The sequence below is a fragment of the Helicoverpa zea genome, chromosome 7 (genome assembly GCF_022581195.2).
Source record: "Helicoverpa zea isolate HzStark_Cry1AcR chromosome 7, ilHelZeax1.1, whole genome shotgun sequence".
In the NCBI taxonomy this organism is placed as follows: domain Eukaryota; kingdom Metazoa; phylum Arthropoda; class Insecta; order Lepidoptera; family Noctuidae; genus Helicoverpa; species Helicoverpa zea.
The window spans coordinates 13,512,110-13,529,400 of record NC_061458.1 but is presented as its reverse complement, the minus strand read 5'-3'; the positions used below and the strand labels follow the sequence as shown (position 1 = coordinate 13,529,400).

At 41.1% G+C, this 17,291-nt stretch overlaps 3 protein-coding genes across 9 annotated transcripts; 2 read left to right on the top strand and 1 right to left on the bottom strand.

Moving 5' to 3' along the window:
- The first annotated feature begins 256 nt into the window (after positions 1-256).
- LOC124631689 (poly [ADP-ribose] polymerase tankyrase) lies at positions 257-8,252 on the top strand. Of its 6 annotated transcripts, none has more exons than XM_047166236.1 (10): positions 257-556; positions 1,366-1,408; positions 2,624-2,779; positions 3,501-3,912; positions 3,986-4,045; positions 4,121-4,191; positions 5,818-5,938; positions 6,497-6,720; positions 7,354-7,560; positions 7,648-8,252. In XM_047166236.1, exons 2-10 carry the CDS (start codon positions 1,376-1,378, stop codon positions 7,840-7,842), a joined length of 1,479 nt encoding a protein of 492 aa, XP_047022192.1. In that variant the 5' UTR covers positions 257-556; positions 1,366-1,375; the 3' UTR covers positions 7,843-8,252. The 6 variants fall into 6 exon arrangements, with proteins under 6 accessions (XP_047022192.1, XP_047022191.1, XP_047022189.1 ...); XM_047166235.1 differs by having other exon boundaries at positions 1,366-1,438; XM_047166233.1 differs by lacking the exon at positions 257-556 and adding an exon at positions 649-1,149.
- LOC124631690 (NKAP family protein CG6066) lies at positions 8,245-10,851 on the bottom strand. Its single transcript, XM_047166238.1, has 5 exons — positions 10,200-10,851; positions 9,909-10,050; positions 9,417-9,637; positions 8,751-9,018; positions 8,245-8,521 (listed from the first exon to the last, which is right to left on the bottom strand). Exons 1-5 carry the CDS (start codon positions 10,582-10,584, stop codon positions 8,350-8,352), a joined length of 1,188 nt encoding a protein of 395 aa, XP_047022194.1. The 5' UTR covers positions 10,585-10,851; the 3' UTR covers positions 8,245-8,349.
- A 980-nt stretch (positions 10,852-11,831) lies between these two features.
- On the top strand, positions 11,832-16,662 carry LOC124631691 (transmembrane protein 138-like). 2 transcript variants are annotated; one of them, XM_047166239.1, is made up of 4 exons: positions 11,832-12,299; positions 12,375-12,447; positions 14,315-14,486; positions 14,567-16,662. In XM_047166239.1, the coding sequence occupies exon 4, from the start codon at positions 15,536-15,538 to the stop codon at positions 16,532-16,534; it is 999 nt and encodes a 332-aa protein (XP_047022195.1). In that variant the 5' UTR covers positions 11,832-12,299; positions 12,375-12,447; positions 14,315-14,486; positions 14,567-15,535; the 3' UTR covers positions 16,535-16,662. The 2 variants fall into 2 exon arrangements, with proteins under 2 accessions (XP_047022195.1, XP_047022196.1); XM_047166240.1 differs by having other exon boundaries at positions 11,920-12,299; positions 14,567-15,107.
- The last annotated feature ends 629 nt before the right edge of the window (positions 16,663-17,291 follow it).

Genomic DNA, 17,291 nt, shown 5'->3' with positions numbered 1-17,291 from the left:
GGAGTGAGCTTGAAAGCAACGCCATCTGTCATGTCATGACGCAATCCAGATGGGTTGTGACAAATAACTTACAATTAATATTTAATTTTTATTCCATTTTAAGTGTATAAAATTCTACAATATATTATATATACTACAAAATACAGAAAATATATGATCCATTCTATAATGTATATTAGTTATTTACTAATCGGCAAATGCATTCGGCATTGTCTATGCGAATACCAAAAATTAAAGCACCAACATTCAGAAACAAAATAATAACCTAAAACTTAGATTTTGTAATATATTTTACAGAATGTAAAAGCTAGAATTAAGTACATTTAACATGTTCTAAACAAACAGTTAATGTGCTATATGCCTAAACCAAAATTACGAAATTTTATACTAAAACTTTAATGTTGACATTTATTTTCGCGGTACAATAACGTTGATTTTTCTTTCAATCATTGAATCGTACCTGTGGAATTCTGTTGACGTTTACAATTTTTTACACAAATTCCAATATGGAGCAATAAAACAAATTACTAATAGTATTATGAAAAGCTAGATATAGGTAAGTGGATAAAAATATGCAACTTTGTTATTTTTTTAGGAGAAGAGACAGTCTATCACTTCCGTTGCGACAGGAAAAGGAAGTGTGTTTTATGGCGGTCGAAAGGCATGGCTTTAGCTGCGCGCTTGACATCCTTATCCTGTCTAATTTAGATCAATATTATTGTGTTCAAAAACTGCTAATTGTAGCTTGTAGCCAATGTTTAATCATTCATCTCAATTTATGACGATGCGTTATTGTAACATTAAACTTACTAGATACAAGTACCACGTTCAATGCCTCAATAAGCAATTTTGTTTACCTTCAGACAAAGTTGCAATAACTTTGTTAAAACCGCTCTGGAAACCTTGTTGTTTACTAAATTGTTTCGATGATTAGGCACATGAGTCGTTTGCTTCTCCAAGTTTAAGGAAATCAGTGCCTACATGAAGAAGGTATCATTTGATTTGTGTACCTATTTAGCACCTGCTTGGGGTTTAAGTAGGTACTTAGGTAATATTATAGAAGATTTATTTGTCATGAAGGGTAAATTCTATGATAAAAATAATAGAACATCATAGTGTTGATCCTGTGTCTGTCAGGCGTAAGCAGGGGTGGGTATAGATTCATTATGTATACACCTCTATAGTTTAAAATAACAAGCCCCCACTTGTTATTAGCAATGTTTTAAACTATTGTTACTATCTTGTTGTGTTGTTAGACTGTAAGCCTTCGTACAATAAATAAATAATGTACTTGTATAGTAGATGTTGTTAGTTTGACAGTATCACTATGCTAAGTGCCTGATGTAGCTGGCACGGTTGTTGCAGGGGCGCTGCGATGACATCAGACCTGTGCTCAGAGGATGTGGTGGTGCGTATCACAACCCCGCAGATCATTACTGTGAGTTTAGTAATACCTCCCTGTACTATATCACAGCAACAATCACTTTTATTTCATTAGAAGATGAACCAAAATTGATCAATTTCTACTTTTCTATTATAAATACTCAAATTTTATAAACCACATAAATTAAAAATAAGATTCTGATTGCTGTTCCTAGTTCATATTGCTTCCTTTATAATGATGTCACCTTTCAGGTGATCACTCCCTGTTCCTGTCCCTCACTATACATCTGCATTCACTACAAGAAGGAGATTATAAAATTATGCACAAAGTTTTCCCCAATCCATCGGCAACCCAAAAGACCCAGATAATACAATGTTTTTTCTCAGGCTTCGTTAATTATTTTGTTTCATTAGTTACGGTGTGGAAGCTGAGCAGACAGACAAGTTCATTTCTGCATTTAAAATACCTGTATACTTGCTTAACCCAGCAGTTTCACCCACTTCAGGGAGTTTTAAGAGAACTGTTTCCCATACCCAGATAGTAAAAAGTAGTCATTATGTTATTCTGATATATTTATGCATATTACTGTCAAGATTTAGTATAATTTATTTGATCGTTTTTGCAGAGTAGGGCTACTACCACGTCAATACATAATGCATGCAAACCTTTGACATTTGTAATATTTGTATTAAGTAAGGATTATAATGTAGGCTACTTCTTTTATCCATGCGGGAAGTAGCACATTCAGGAAGTGGAAGAAACCACTGGAGCTGGTATTATTACCAATTAGAAAAGATACATTGTTAGATCCCAGGTCAGGCAAGTACCAATGCAACTTTTCTAAGTTTGTATGTACTTTCAAAGTATATCTTAGACACCATGGACTGTGTTTCGGATGGCACGTTAAACTGTAGGTCCCGGCTGTCATTGAACATCCTTGGCAGTCGTTACGGGTAGTCAGAAGCCAGTAAGTCTGACACCAGTCTAACCAAGGGGTATCGGGTTGCCCGGGTAACTGGGTTGAGGAGGTCAGATAGGCAGTCTCTTCTTGTAAAGCACTGGTACTCAGCTGAATCCGGTTAGACTGGAAGCCGACCCCAACACGATTGGGAAAAGGCTCGGAGGATGAGGATGAGAAAAGATACATTGTTACTTGCACCTGACCTAGAATTTATATATTTTTTTGTGTGAAAACATGGTTCAGTATGACAGTGTAATGGAAAGTGTCGGGCGGTGTAGCAGGCGGGGGGCGGAGCGGGCGGCGCGGGCGGGCGGGTGGCGGCGTCGTCGGCGGCCGTGGAGCTGGGCCGGCGGCTGCTGCTGGCGGCGCGGGCGGGCGACACGCAGCTCGTGCTCGACCTCATGGCCAAGGGCGCGCCCTTCACCACCGACTGGGTATGCCGTGTCTTACTTCACTCCCCATTTAGAATCGACCACATTTCATTTGCATGACTAAACAACCTCCTCAAGTTTCTGAATGTAAGTAGAATAGGATACAGCCTACTTTATAATATTTGGTTGCCAGCATCAACCAGTATTTACACAAAAGTGACCATATTTGTTTTGGTGATTAATACTGCCGTAGTGGTCAAAAAAGATAACAAAATTTGAATCACTTGGCGATTTATGTCGGCTGTGTTCAAAGGGCTATGTTTCAAACTGCTACTTAGCTCGATGTTGAGTGATGCTTGTTCATTTATTGGCCTAATATTTCAATTAAATATCGTTGATTCAATGAACGCGCTGGTTATTCAATCAAATAGCAGATTCAACCGGATGACTGCAACACATACAATATGTTGTTTGTTAAAATTAATTATTAAAGAAGGATGTTCACATCGATTAGAGGTTTGGTTTTAAATGTACTTATCTCCACTAATGTTATAAAGAGGAAAAGTTTCAATTTTAGTTTTTGTAAGGGATAAACTAAAAAACTATTATAATGGACCGATTTTAAAATTTTTTTCACTGATGGAAAGCTACATTCTTCCCGATTAACGTAGGCTTATCCATGTATACGGGCAGTAGTTCCCACAAAACAATGGCCGACCTCTACCTCGGAATCGACCTTAAAAAAATTGGGAAAAAGTTAGAATTCCGTGTATGTGGGCGGCAGCTTGGCACGTCGCCACTTCACCTGGCGGCGGGCGGCGGCCACGCGGCCACCTGCGCCGTGCTGCTGCGCGCCGGCCTCACGCGCGACGCGCGCACCAAGGTGGAGCGGACCGCGCTGCACCTCGCCGCCGCCGCCGGCCACGCCGCCGCCGCCCGCCTGCTGCTGGACGCCGGCGCCGCGCCCGACGCGCGCGACCTGCTGCGCATGACGCCGCTGCACTGGGCGGCGCAGCACGGCCACGCGGCCGCCGCGCGCGAGCTGCTGCGCGCGGGCGCGGACCCGGGCGCGCTCAGCAAGTTCCACAAGACGCCGCTGTCGCTGGCGCGCGAGCTGGGCCGCGCCGACCTGGTGCGCCTCATGGACGACGCGCTGCGCGAGCGCGAGGCCGCGCGCTCCGTGTCCGCGCTGCACGGTACGCGCCCGCCGCCGCCGCCGCCGCCGCCGCCGCCGTCCGCTTGACGCTCATCTCATGTTTTCTGTTGCAGAACAAATGGCCGAAATATCCCCCACGGAATCTCAGATGGAAACATTTGATGCTGTACAAAGTGAGTATTCATTCAATAAAACTATATGAGCTGCACTCGTGTCTACTCATTAGTGATGTTATTCTTTATTCTCAGGAATCCAAGATTTGAAGCCTACCAAGACGAAGCAAGCTGAAAAGACAATTAAACAGGAATTTAAAATTGAGGTATTATAAAACATGTAACTTAACGCACATCCTGAAATTAGTTTGTTCAGAATCGTTTACTGAATCGATTTATATCATTTTTAATATAGGTAATTTTTTATCCTAAAAATAATTAAAACTACGGAAATTATTGTCATATTAACCCTGTACAGTCAAAACAAATTCAAATAGACCGTAACTCAAAGTAATAAGACTTCGTGTATTGTCGGCTTTTTCCGTAGTTTCGTTATGTCCGTCGTGTCGAGTCGAGCGGCGCGCGGCGCGATATTTGCGTGCGTAGTAGCAGGCCTCTGTCACTCGACGTACTTGCGCGCGATAAATGCCTACCGCTCGCTGGGTTACCGGTAGCCCCACGCGGCTCAGGGCGCACAACAGTCACACGCGCCGCGCGCGCTCCAATATTATTATTTTTATTTTGTGGCATGTTATGCTGTGGGTTTTTATTAAGTTTTTTAAGCTACCTAACAAACTGATGGATTATTTTGAGTTGTGTTGGTTTATATGCGACTATTGTAAGATTTAGAAACATTTTATATGTAAGAACTTATCTAGTAATTCTATTTTTTTTTAAATAAATTAATACTTATCTACTTTATGACTTTAACAACAGAGATCATTAGGTAATATTTTACTTTAGATACCTACTTAGTTATGTGAACTGTATTGTGAGTTTTGTAGCTCAAAACACATCTCGAGTGTAAGTAGGTATAGTTCTGGTCCAACTTAATGACGACTCGGAATATTACGCGTGTCCAATATGCGCGTAAACCAATATTTTGTATGTATCAACACTCGACGGAGTTGTACTAGGGGGTATGGCACTTGTGCTCGAAAAATAGTTGGAAACCGCCTTTGATTTTAACGAAAGCTTTACTTAAGTACTTACCTATGCTTACGTATTAGGTAATATTTAGTAATATGTACCCATACTCCATTTTAGTAGGCAATACAATAGTTAACTAAAGAAAAATATTCTTGATATTACTTTTTATTTAAAAACTCAGTTTTAAAAAAGGCTATCTTAAAATAAGCGTAACTTTTGTTTCCTACTTAAATATTAATAAATTGTTAGAAGCAACCCTAAGCACGGCCACGGCACGGTTGCGGTCACTGAACTGTGCGCTATCGCATTGGAATAACAATCAAGCGCTCGAGCTTTTAAGGTTCATTTTATAACGCAGCTAGGAATTTGTAGGTAGTTGGGGAACTTGTAGGTGCTTATAACAGTAGGTATGGACTTTTTTGCATGGAGTGATTTATCTGTTACGTAGTAACTATTATATAATCTGTGGTAGTAGTATGACCAAAAAGTTCTCCAAGAATTGGTATAACTAATTTAGTAAATAACAATGCATATTCATGTTAAATTAAAAATTCAGTGTATGTATTATGATTATAACATAATATTCTAATTGGGGTGTTTGAGGGTGTGCGTTAATTACGTTACATGTTGTATATCCAAGCCTAGATAGCACTTCTACGAAACATTTTCATAAATCTATTTTTTCTCGGAAGGAAACTAAATTAGCATCAGCATACCGGTGAGACTGTGAGATGTATATAAGCATATAGTGTTAATCTAGCTGAAGCTGCAGGTTAGAGTAGCGCTGAGTGTGGTGTGTGCAGAGCGCGGGCGACGGGGCGGCGGCGGCGCTGCTGCGGCAGCACGGCATCACGCTGCTGCCGGCCGACGACGGCAGCACGGTGCTCAGCGCGCTGCAGAGCGGCCGCAGCGTCGTGCTCTCAGGTACGCGCTCACACATCTACATAAACCATGTCGTCGTCACTAATAAGAAAAACCACTTCCACTCTATATTATGTATCAGAATCTCGCGGAACTTAAGTAATCGTGACATTGGTGTGGGTGAGTCACTTTATTTTTATATTTTACTAGCTGTTTCCCGCAACTTCGTCTGCGTGGGCATTATAAAATAGTCAAAATACTACTTATCCCGTAGGTGCATTCTTTCACGTGACAGTATAATTAGGATTAGCACTTAGCAGTTCACCTGCGTCTCGAGAGATCTTCTTTCTGCACTTGGATAAAAGTAGCATATTATATATGTACATATTATTCTGATATATAAGCTATCAAGCCACCAAGCTTCAACAAAATCCATCGACTAGTTTTTGCGTGAAACACAAACATACATCCTCACAACAGCACTGATGACAAAATCTTCAGACCGCGATTCAGGATTAATTAAAAATTGCGCAGCTCCTACAACCCAAATGTAGAAACAAACTGTCTATGTTCAAATAAAATGACATCAAATTACATTTTTACACAAGTAAGAATTTGCAGATGCTGGAAAATTAATGTTGAAAGAGAGTGAAACCACGCCGCCCGTCACCAGCAAAGCGACTTCAAGTGCCAATCAAGGGAAGGGCATGGTCCTCACGGCCACACCCGTCAAGTCGCCGCCCAAGCCCGGCGTCAAAATATTCACGCTCAACAACAAACTTCTTGCCGCGCCCAAGGATAACAAGATACCCGTTAAGAAGATCATCAACCCGCAGGACATGCAGGTACTAAAATGTTATTATTCATCATTAAATGATGAGAGTAACATTATGTGAAAAACAATAACAATGGCCATATCCCTGCAAAGCGAACCTTCCTTTTTATTTATTTTTCTAAACGGTTTTATTTAGCTCGACCCGTGCAGTATTTGTTTGTTTGGATCAAAATTAGAAATTGAAATTTAATCCTATTGTCAGATTTATCTGGAATTTGGTGAAACACACCTTTAATTCTGATGACAATACAATATAGTTATATCAAAAACATTGTGAATCTAAGATGGCCGCTGGTACAGAATGGCGGATTACATATCCACAACCCCTTCAATATGGGTATCAAATGAAAGGGCTACACAAGTAGAATACTGTAAATGTGACAAAATTTTAAATCCAAGATGGACGTCGTTACAAAATGGCGTATTAGGTGATGCAATCCACACTTATTATAGAAGAAAGTATTACAGCAATAGTTAATGGGCCCCACGTTTTTATTTTAGGTTGATAGGTTTATTTTCTAGTTTTCAGTGCACATAAAATAAAACCGTTTAACTCAAAAGTTTTTTTACCGATTTTTTTTTGTTAATTGTATTTAGATACAAGTAACATCGTCATATCAAATTGGTCATTCTTAACTTACAGGTGAAGTTTGTACAATTGCCTCCTGACGCAAAAATAATCTCCCCATCGAAAATAATACCGATGAAAGCCAAGAACAAAGTGTCAAGTCGCGCGGCCGCGTCCGGCGTGACGTCACTGGGCAGCCAGCGGCCCGCCGTCAAGATCATCATGAACAAGAGCAACTTCAACCGCCTCATCGCCACCGCCGCCCGCGCCGACCCGCCCGAGGTGACGTCACGTGTACCGCGTACCCTCTTCCATGCTAGCTTGCTGCTATATTCGAGCCGCTGATGCAATTTTTCGTTTTTCTTATAGATAACCGTGCCAGGAGCGAGCGAACAGGACTGTATTGAAATACCAGAGGACGACGTCGAAGCGTCTCCCGACTCCGAGAATCCCGCCGTGCTGCGAGCGCAACTGGCGGCCGCACGACGAGCTCTCGCCGCCGCCCGCCGCGAGCTCAGCACCACCCGCGCCCGCCTCGCGCAGCTCGAGCGTCTGCACGAGTAGCGCCTGCACCAGCAGCGCCGCGAGCTCAGCACCACCCGCGCCCGCCTCGCGCAGCTCGAGCGTCTGCACGAGTAGCGCCTGCACCAGCAGCGCCGCGAGCTCAGCACCACCCGCGCCCGCCTCGCGCAGCTCGAGCGTCTGCACGAGTAGCGCCTGCACCAGCAGCGCCGCGAGCTCAGAACCACCCGCGCCCGCCTCGCGCAGCTCGAGCGTCTGCACGAGTAGCGCCTGCACCAGCAGCTCGGCTCTTGTACTCAACCACCTGCTGACGTGTTTACAAATTCCGAGTTTTGGACTGTTTGTCTCTCTATAATATTTTATCAAGCTAAGTATGGACTTGAAAAGGAAACTGTAATAATATGTAAATAATGTATTATATAATTAAGGAAATTAAACAATATCTTTTGTAATCCAGTCGTTTATTTTTACACAAAATGATCTAAATAAAGTCACTTCACAAAATAGTATAGTAGTCGTGGCTAGTGTGGGGGACAGCACGGGGCCGGACTACACGTCGCGGCGCTGGCCGCGGGCGGACAGCACGTCGCGGAACTGCGCGAGGATGGCGTTCTCCCGCTTGGCGCGTTCCTCCTTGCTGAAGGCGGCGAGCGCTCGCTTCTCGTCGGCCGAGTAGATCTGGTTCTCCTTGCGGATACGCACCGCCTCCATGCGACGATGTCTGTTGTTCAGATAAACAAGCTGTTTAGCACCACTCGTACCTTATCGTCATAGCACATAGATGAAAACTACTACGATCAAATTATATGGCAATACCGAAACATCAGTGTCATGATATCATATGATACTTGGATATAAGGATGTGCAACAAGTTCGTCTTTTATCTCTGACATTATCTGCTAATAGGAATTTAATCTAACACCCAAATAATGGTGTGTCATATTACATACCTGCTGCCACTCATCACGTATCCTACAGATTCGTAAGATGCGATTTCGTCAGAAGTAAGTCCAATTTCTCCTCTGCGTGGTATCCGCTTGCCCTCTGCGACGTAGGCGGCCATGGCAGCGCCCTCTCCCGGCAGCAAGGCTCGCCCGAAGTCCTTGTGCCCCAGAGCCGGCCCCACTCGCGGAGTTGGACCAAACGCTTCTGAAGCCATTTCCTCATCACCTCTTTTCGAAGACTGCGATTCCCTACTTCTTTCTATTTCATGTTCCTCTGTGGATAAGTGTACAAGTAATGATGACATGCATGACTTTACTATGATTTATACGTAACTAAAATATTTTATGTTGCTGCATCCATTTATACATATAAACTAGATGTGTGACATGGTTTAAACTAGAGACAGCATGCTGGAAGCATCTATCCAGTCAGTTGTATTAGTCTGTTCTGTGCAGTAGAATTGTTAGGAAAAAACTGCTAGTCCTCAGTCATACTTGTCAAATTATTTTGGTAAGTGTGCTTCATGCATTACAAGCAAAACTTATAGACATGTTTTAGATCCTATGTTTCTCAATACACAAATATTATGAAATGGTTTAGACCTTTCACCATGAAAGAGTTACACACATAAGCAAAGTACTAGAAGATTTCCTTGTATATAGGGAACTTACTTCCTTTCTCGACCCATACTTCTTCCTGACTGCTATCACTGGAGTCACTACTGCTACCCTTGGCTTTCTTCTTCTTTGCCTTTTTCCGTGCTTTCTTTACTTTTTTCAGTTTTTTCTTCAACTTCTTTAGCTTCTGTTTAGTGTCTTTATCCTTTGATGACTTTTTACTCTTTTTCTTTTCTTTACTACTTGTTTCTGGTTGTGACTGTTCCTCTTCAGAGCTGGTGATGTTAAATATATTTATTTTAAAATAATTTTAGCCCAGTTTTTGACCTGACATTATTACAATTATACATATACACATTTAGTTCAATGTAACTAAATGTGTATATGTATAATAAGCCAGGAATGTACATGTTAACTTCCAGAGTGACAGCTAGTCTAGTGAGCACATATTTGGTATATGGCCAAGGTTTAGTAACACACTATTCTTTTACAATGTCATGGAAACATTGTTATTTAATGATATTCAGAAAATTTAAAATTCCTTACTCAGCTCTGAGAGGTGATTTGCCCCACACAGATGACACTCCAACTAGCCCTATCCTCTCTCTTTCTTCACGTCTTGCATCAAAGAATTCTTCCTCTTGTGGTTTATAGCGACCTCTTGCTGGTGGACCTCCACCCCCCAAACCTTAAACCAGTAATAAAAAATCATTGTTACAGAATTGATTTGTATACCTATATATATACTTATCAATCATTATACTTAGCAATCATTTAAATAACTACTAAGTATAATCATTCTGTTTTATTTGGTTTTTTTTTTTTTGCTATACGTACCACCACCTAGACCTCCTCCATTATATTCCTTATAGGAGGTGCGTCCTCTGTTGCGATCTCCTTCCCTGAGCAGTGTGCGTTCATGTTCCTTGTGTTCATGGTGAGTGCGGTCTCGGCTGCGGCGGGCGCCGCGCTCGCTGCTGTCGGCGCGCTCACGGCGTGCTCTCTCCTTACTTCGCTCTCTGGTGCGCTCGCGTCGCCCTCTCTCCCTGCTTCGCTCTCTGCTGCGGTCGTGTCCAACTCTCTCCTTACTAACTTCTCGAACTTCCCTATGTTTGCTTCGCTCAATACTGGGATTACGACTGCATCGTTCGTCACCACCAGTACGTGACCTAACAGGACTACGGCTCTTTCTAATACGGCTTCGATCACGATCACCACCCATAGCAAAGAACTTTAGTACTATTTTACTAATGCAACGGGAGTAACTCAGTAGAACACACAAATGCCAATAAAGAAGTCTATGACAGCAATGTTTTATTAATATCTTCGCATAACATCACATTTCTTTTGTAAGAATAGAGTACCTTCGTTACAATTAAATCTTTTGTCGTCGCCTAAAGTAAAAACTATAAGTAAAACCAAACCAAACTTTAAACTTGATTCATGAAATTATGATTGATAATTGACCACTGGCAGTTGGCAGTTGGCACATTGACATTGACATAAGTCATTAATAGCCATCTATTACTGAGTGCATTGTGCAATGAGATAGGAATTTCTTCTTCTTCTTAATCGGACACTCTTGGCAGAGTGGTCGTGATCATGGATTGTCTCTGGTGGCCGCCCTTGCGATTTCTCTCCCTCCACTTCTCTCTGCTGGTGCCGTTCCGTGCGCACTCCACAATGATAAGGCGGCCAACTTTCCGAAAACTGAATGCGGGACTTAACCTTTCGTGACAAAGGGGGGGGGGGCATTGAAAAATGATCGGACGGAACTGATAAAATAAAAACCGCAAGCAAAAAGCTATAATTTAACCTATCAATATCGTGTCACAGCGTGCACTAATGTCTTATTTTCAAAATCATTAGGCCTCACGAGTTCAGTAGAAATAAAGAGAACGAGATTATATTATAGGTAATCTGTGTTCCTGCACTGTTGAGCGTGCGCGCAGGTGAGTGTTGTGTAGAAAAGTAGGGATGCGGGACATGCGGGACGCATACAACGTTTTGCGGGATCATTTTACTAATAATTTCAAAACGGGATTTCGTTAAGCATTGCGGGACGGTCCCGCAAAATGCGGGACGGTTGGCCGCCTTACACAATGAGCGTGATGTTACAGATTTTATGAGGTCTGTCCTGACTGTTATGAGATAGGAATTTAGCAGTATTCAAAAAGTTCCACAAGGAGTACATCTATTTCCTATCTCACAATTCTCACATCTGATATTGGAAGAATCGTTGACATTGACATCGACGAATCACTTGCCATTAACCAAGAATAGAATAGAATAGAAGGAATTATTTTATAAGTCAATGGGTGAGTGCGTCACAAACTCCATTTTGTAATAATTTTTTTCAAATTCGTTTTTTCAACTCGTTTAAACCTAGTACAAAAGCCATTCTTTTTTGATGATACGTTTTATAATAAGAAAAAATACGTTTAAAATGTAACAGTTATTTTATTTTAAATATTTGCAATTTACGTATTAACGCAATACAACATAGTTGGGAAAAGCATTTAAACACGTTGAACTTCCCTACCGCATTTTTCTTACATGGCTACATTAATCTCGGTTTCAGCTCAGTCTAGTGCTGTGTCAAAATAGACTTTATTCCATTTAGTTAAAGTAAGTTTCGGGTAAATTAAGTTTGTAAACAAACGATGTTGACATTTGAAGGAAATTCAGACGGCCCACTGACCGGAAATTCGTTGGACGAGTGGTGTAAAATAATGTGTAATCGATTTTTCTTATTTTCAGGTTTGGTTTTCAAGCAACGGAAATAAAAATATACATTTTATTATTGATAATGAAGTTATCTACGCCCAGATACACATTTTGTTTATTTTTTCAGCTTATATTCATGCTTTGTGATCTATTATTTAATTGTGTTAGCTTATTTCCCCGGAGTCGTGATGGGCTTCTTGTATTATTCATGTAAGTTTTAAATAAATTACAAATACTTTATATTTGTCTTGAACTTATTAATTTTAACCAAGTATTAATTCGTAGATTTCAAGATTTATTCCTCGTGTTATCCATTACAACAATGCTGATGACATTCTTCTCAACATATTTATTTCAAGTAAGTACCTATTTATTTGTAATCCTCTAAATTTTTGTAGATAGGGGTATGTATCCTGTTTTAGGTGAGGGAATAAAACTACTACCAGTCTGTTACACTCTCAGTAATGACTGAACTGATTTGAATGGAATTTGCTACCCAGATACAATGTCAATAATTGGGAAGCGGTTTAAAACTATTTTGATATTATGGAAATATTGTATATCACAGGATGCATAAACTGGAATCATACTTTGTTAATATACATTGTCGTAAATGTGGTTCAGCTGCTGAAAATAACAAGACTCGTAAGTTGATCAACACTCGGAAAATAAGAAACGGCATTTGAAATGTACATCTTAACATATTTATTTAAGTAAGTTGATTAATTTACGGCGTCTTGCTGTTAAATCGTCCGACAAAGGCGAGGTGTACGTTGATTGGTTAAAAGCTCTATGAATAAACACTCTTGCTTAATTAATGCTATCAACCAATCAGAGAAAAGTGTTAAGTGACGGATAATAGTGTACCGTCAAATAATTCACTGGGCAACGATTGGCCCGTTTGTGGATGATTTTACTTGTAGCAATATAGTAATCTAGACACACGGCAGTGTGTCCGCCAAGTTCGAGCAAAAAAAGCGACACACCGGCCGTGGGTTATATTACACGAACCATTTCGGGCCAAATTCGACCCCCCTGTAACTCAAAATCTATTTTATTTATGCATATCAAATTTCTAGTATCTGTTGAGACCCCCTCACTTATCTAAAATACAAAATTTCATTAATATACCTATTGTAGGTCTTGAGATATTGACGTCAGAAAATAGCTATTTTTACTATACACTCACTGACTGACTGATTCACTGACTCACTCATCAAAAACCTAGACCACTTCCAATGGTCGTATTGACTTGAAATTTGGCATGGAGGTAGGTCTTTATGTCAAGGTAAAGGGAAAAATCTGAAAATGGCCAAGTGTGAGTCGGTTTCAAAATAATGAAGGTGTTTTGTACCCGGTGTAAATTTATACCCCTAAGGAACTAAAACTACTAAATTTATCTATATTTATATAATATATCTTCGAATGGTATAAAGGTTTGTATTTAGTCAAAGTAAAGTAAAAATCTGAAAACGGCCAAGTGTGAATCACTTTCGAAAATAACGAATGTGTAACTTTGATCCACGAACATAATATATGATAACATGTCATGTCAGTCAGTTGGTAAATCTAGTCCATTTATTTAATCTAGTTCATTTCTTTGTAAGAAACATAGTGCATATAAAAAAATCTAAAAGATAGTATAAATGAGACATTTCTTTAACTAACTTCATCATAAGAAAAAATAAAAATAAACAACCAACCTTACAAAAATAAATGAAATCCCACCCAAAACAAAAATGTGAAAGACTGCCAAGTTCGATAATATGGGAATGCTTCGCCTATAAAAGAAGTGAGATTTGAATAAGTACCAAGTTCCATACACATACCTCAGTAAAAAATAGTTGCTTTTTAATGATGTTACTTGGCAAGTTTTAATAGAAAATTAAATACTTGATTCATTGCGTTTAGTAGGTTTATAACGGTGTATGAAAACTTGCCAAGTAACATCATTAAAAAGTAACTCTATTTTTAACTGAGGTATGTGTATGGAACTTGGTACTTATTCAAATCTCACTTCTTTTATAGGCGAAGCATTCCCATATTATCGAACTTGGCAGTCTTTCACATTTTTGTTTTGGGTGGGATTTATTTTATTAGTTAGGTAGCTTGGTAGTAGGTTAGCTAGAGGTTAGGCTAGGGTCGAGAGTTGAACAACTACCTAGAAAATGAATCAACTTACAAATGTTGTTGTTTTCCGGTGACATATATAGTGTGGTTGCTAGGCCGGGCTGGTGGAGGTGCTGGCGCGCAAGTTCCGCGCGGCGGGCGCCGTGTGCGCGGCCTACGTGCTCGCCAGCGTGGCGCTGCACGCCGCCTGGCTGCTGGACAAGTGGGCCGAGCCGGAGTCTGTCTCCACACCGCTGCTAATCTGCCTGTTCACTCTGCAGCGCTGCCGTCAGTTCTATTGCACTCGATATTACCGTTTCGTTTAGTTCTAATTTTATTAAATTAGCATTTCACTTTTGTTTTCTTAGTGTCTCCATGGTACTATTTCTTCTACAAGAGAGCAGCACTACGAGTCAGCGACCCCCGCTTCTATGAAGACATAGATTGGATCAACCAGCAACTACAGGCTCATTAAATTAATTCTTTATCAAACAAACCTATTTATATGGACTGATATAAGAACGATGGACTGTATAATCATTTAAACATTCATAGTTGTCTTCTTGATGTCATAAATTTAATTTTATTTAGTTGATCAGTAGGTATCTTATACTTAAATAAACACATGAGATCTAGAGAAGTATCCTCCTTAAGTATATAAATAATTGTTTATCCTTTCTTACTTGTAGGTTGTATGTATGTAGGGGTACCAAAGCCAGCTCGTCTTTCCATACATAGTAATATATACATATGTCACATTCCTACCTGTAAGTACTTACATACTTACATTTTTATATGATATAAAATGTTGATGTGATCTTATCAAATGTAACCTAATTTATGATATTCTAGTCAACTAGGCGGTTAAACTACTTTTATTAGAATAAAAATGTATTTTTAAAGAATTAAGGTAACCTTGTTATTATTTACTAATTACCGAAACAATCCTAGGTACCTCATCTATTTAAGACGCAATTCATTCTCTCTCTACTTTTATAACTGAACCGCTGTTTTAAACGGTTTTGTACGACATAATTATATATTTATTTAGTAATTAGTACTTTGGCTAGGTATGAGTATTTACAAAACCAGTAACTTCGGCATAAATAATTCGGGAGTCTCGTACTAGCTGGGAATCGATGCAGTCGTGCTGCTGACGCGTATATTTGTTTAATACAAATTAGAATTTAACGCGGCGTAAGCCGTTGCTAGTCGTTTTGTAATAGCCATGAGTGAACAACTCGTGGCGAATGAGCTGCTGGCGTTCCTGCAGCAGAAGCTGGACGTGATGGACGAGGTGTCCGCTGTCTAGATCTGCGCGACGAACTTCAGCGAGGATGACGCTCAACAAGAGCGACCACTTGGTGTCCCGTAGACGTGACGGGACAATTCATTCAGGATTCATTCAACGCATTCAGGATGTCATCACGCTGCTAAAGGAGACCGATCCTGACGACGTGCCGACGTTTGTGGCGAAGGATCTGAATAAGCTTCCGCTCAACACCTTCGACCACGTCGACATTACGAGCCTGCTGAAAGACATCGTCTTTCTATCTAAAGGCAAGTCTTGCGGATGTAAGAAGTTAGATGCATCCCAAATTACTGTCGCCGATTTGCTCAGCGAACTTAACGAGTTGCGTAAATCGGTGACTGTAACTGGGTCACCTGTGGGTGCATCGAACGTAAACATGCGGTGCGGAGCGTCGATGTATCCGGTGCAAGTTTCGCGACAGCAGTTCTGTCGCCATCGCCGCTGTCACCGCCGAATGCTGAGCCGGCACAGTGCGCGCTACCCCGCTCCCGTCCCTGCGGCTCCTCCGCTCGCCGCCGCTCGACCGCTCGAACAGCTGCCCGTTTCTGCAGCGTCGACGAAACATCAAGATGTACGGCGAGACTACGCTCGCGTCACCGGTAGCAAAATTGATGCTACGAAGAAGCCCATGCCCGTAAAGGGACCGAATCGGGCTGACGATGAGGGGCACGTTACGGTGCAAAGGATGAAACGCCGTCAGCGGACCAACAAGAATCGCTGCGGCACGGCTCCTATTGAGCCAAACACCAAAATTCGTGCTGCCAAGCCGAACACCCCAGTATACATCTCCCGCCTACACTACACGACTAAGGTGGAGGACATCGTGGAGTACGTGCGTCAGAAGCTGAAGTACGCCCCGAGAGTGCAGCTGCTGGAGTGGCGCCATAACGCCAACTTCAAGGCGTTCGTGGTGCGAGTGCCGACGTGTTTCCTGCGCCTCGTGTTGGACGACAACTTCTGGCCGCAGGACGTGGTGCCCCGTCGCTTGCGCGGGCAAGTGCCGCAGGACCGCACAGTGACATAGTGAAGTGCTTCTAACATAGTCTTAAGTTATATACTAACAATTTTGTATAACATATGTATGCTAGTTTTTAAGGTATTTATCTATGGGCCCTTGATGCCTAAAAATAAAGATGATTTGATAAACGTGAACATCCATTGGATAACATAATTTATTTTATTTTTTCCTATTGATTTCTGACACTTACGCGAATATTAGACATTTAAATAAAACTACTTTTACGGATTTTATCGCGTTATATTAATATTATTTAATCCCGACGTTTCGGATCCTTTACAGCATCCATGGTCACGGGCAGACTAAGGTGTTGGTCGTCTTGATATATTAGTTACAAACAGCTACCCTACATTTTGTTGATTATTATTGACAATCCGATTCACGCAAAACGAGCTCACTGTATCCATAGGTCGAGCAGTTGTAGGCTTGGATTTTGATTTAATAGTTTCTATGATGGGATTCCAAGCAGGTGGTATGCACCAGCCATCTTCTCTATTGAAATTTGGATGTTTTTTAATTTCAATAGCCTCGCGAATCATCCTAGGTAGGAATCGGTTTTCTCTTGCAAGGACTTGTGGTTTATCAAATCTGATGTAATGCTGGGCCTTGTCTAGTGTGTGTTCACAAACTGCTGACTGTCTGGAACGGCGGTGTTTGACATCGGCGATGTGTTCTTTTACGCGGGTCCCTATGCTTCTTTTAGTTTGGCCTATGTAAGAGAGACCACAATCACATTCAAGCTTGTATACACCCGCATCTTGTA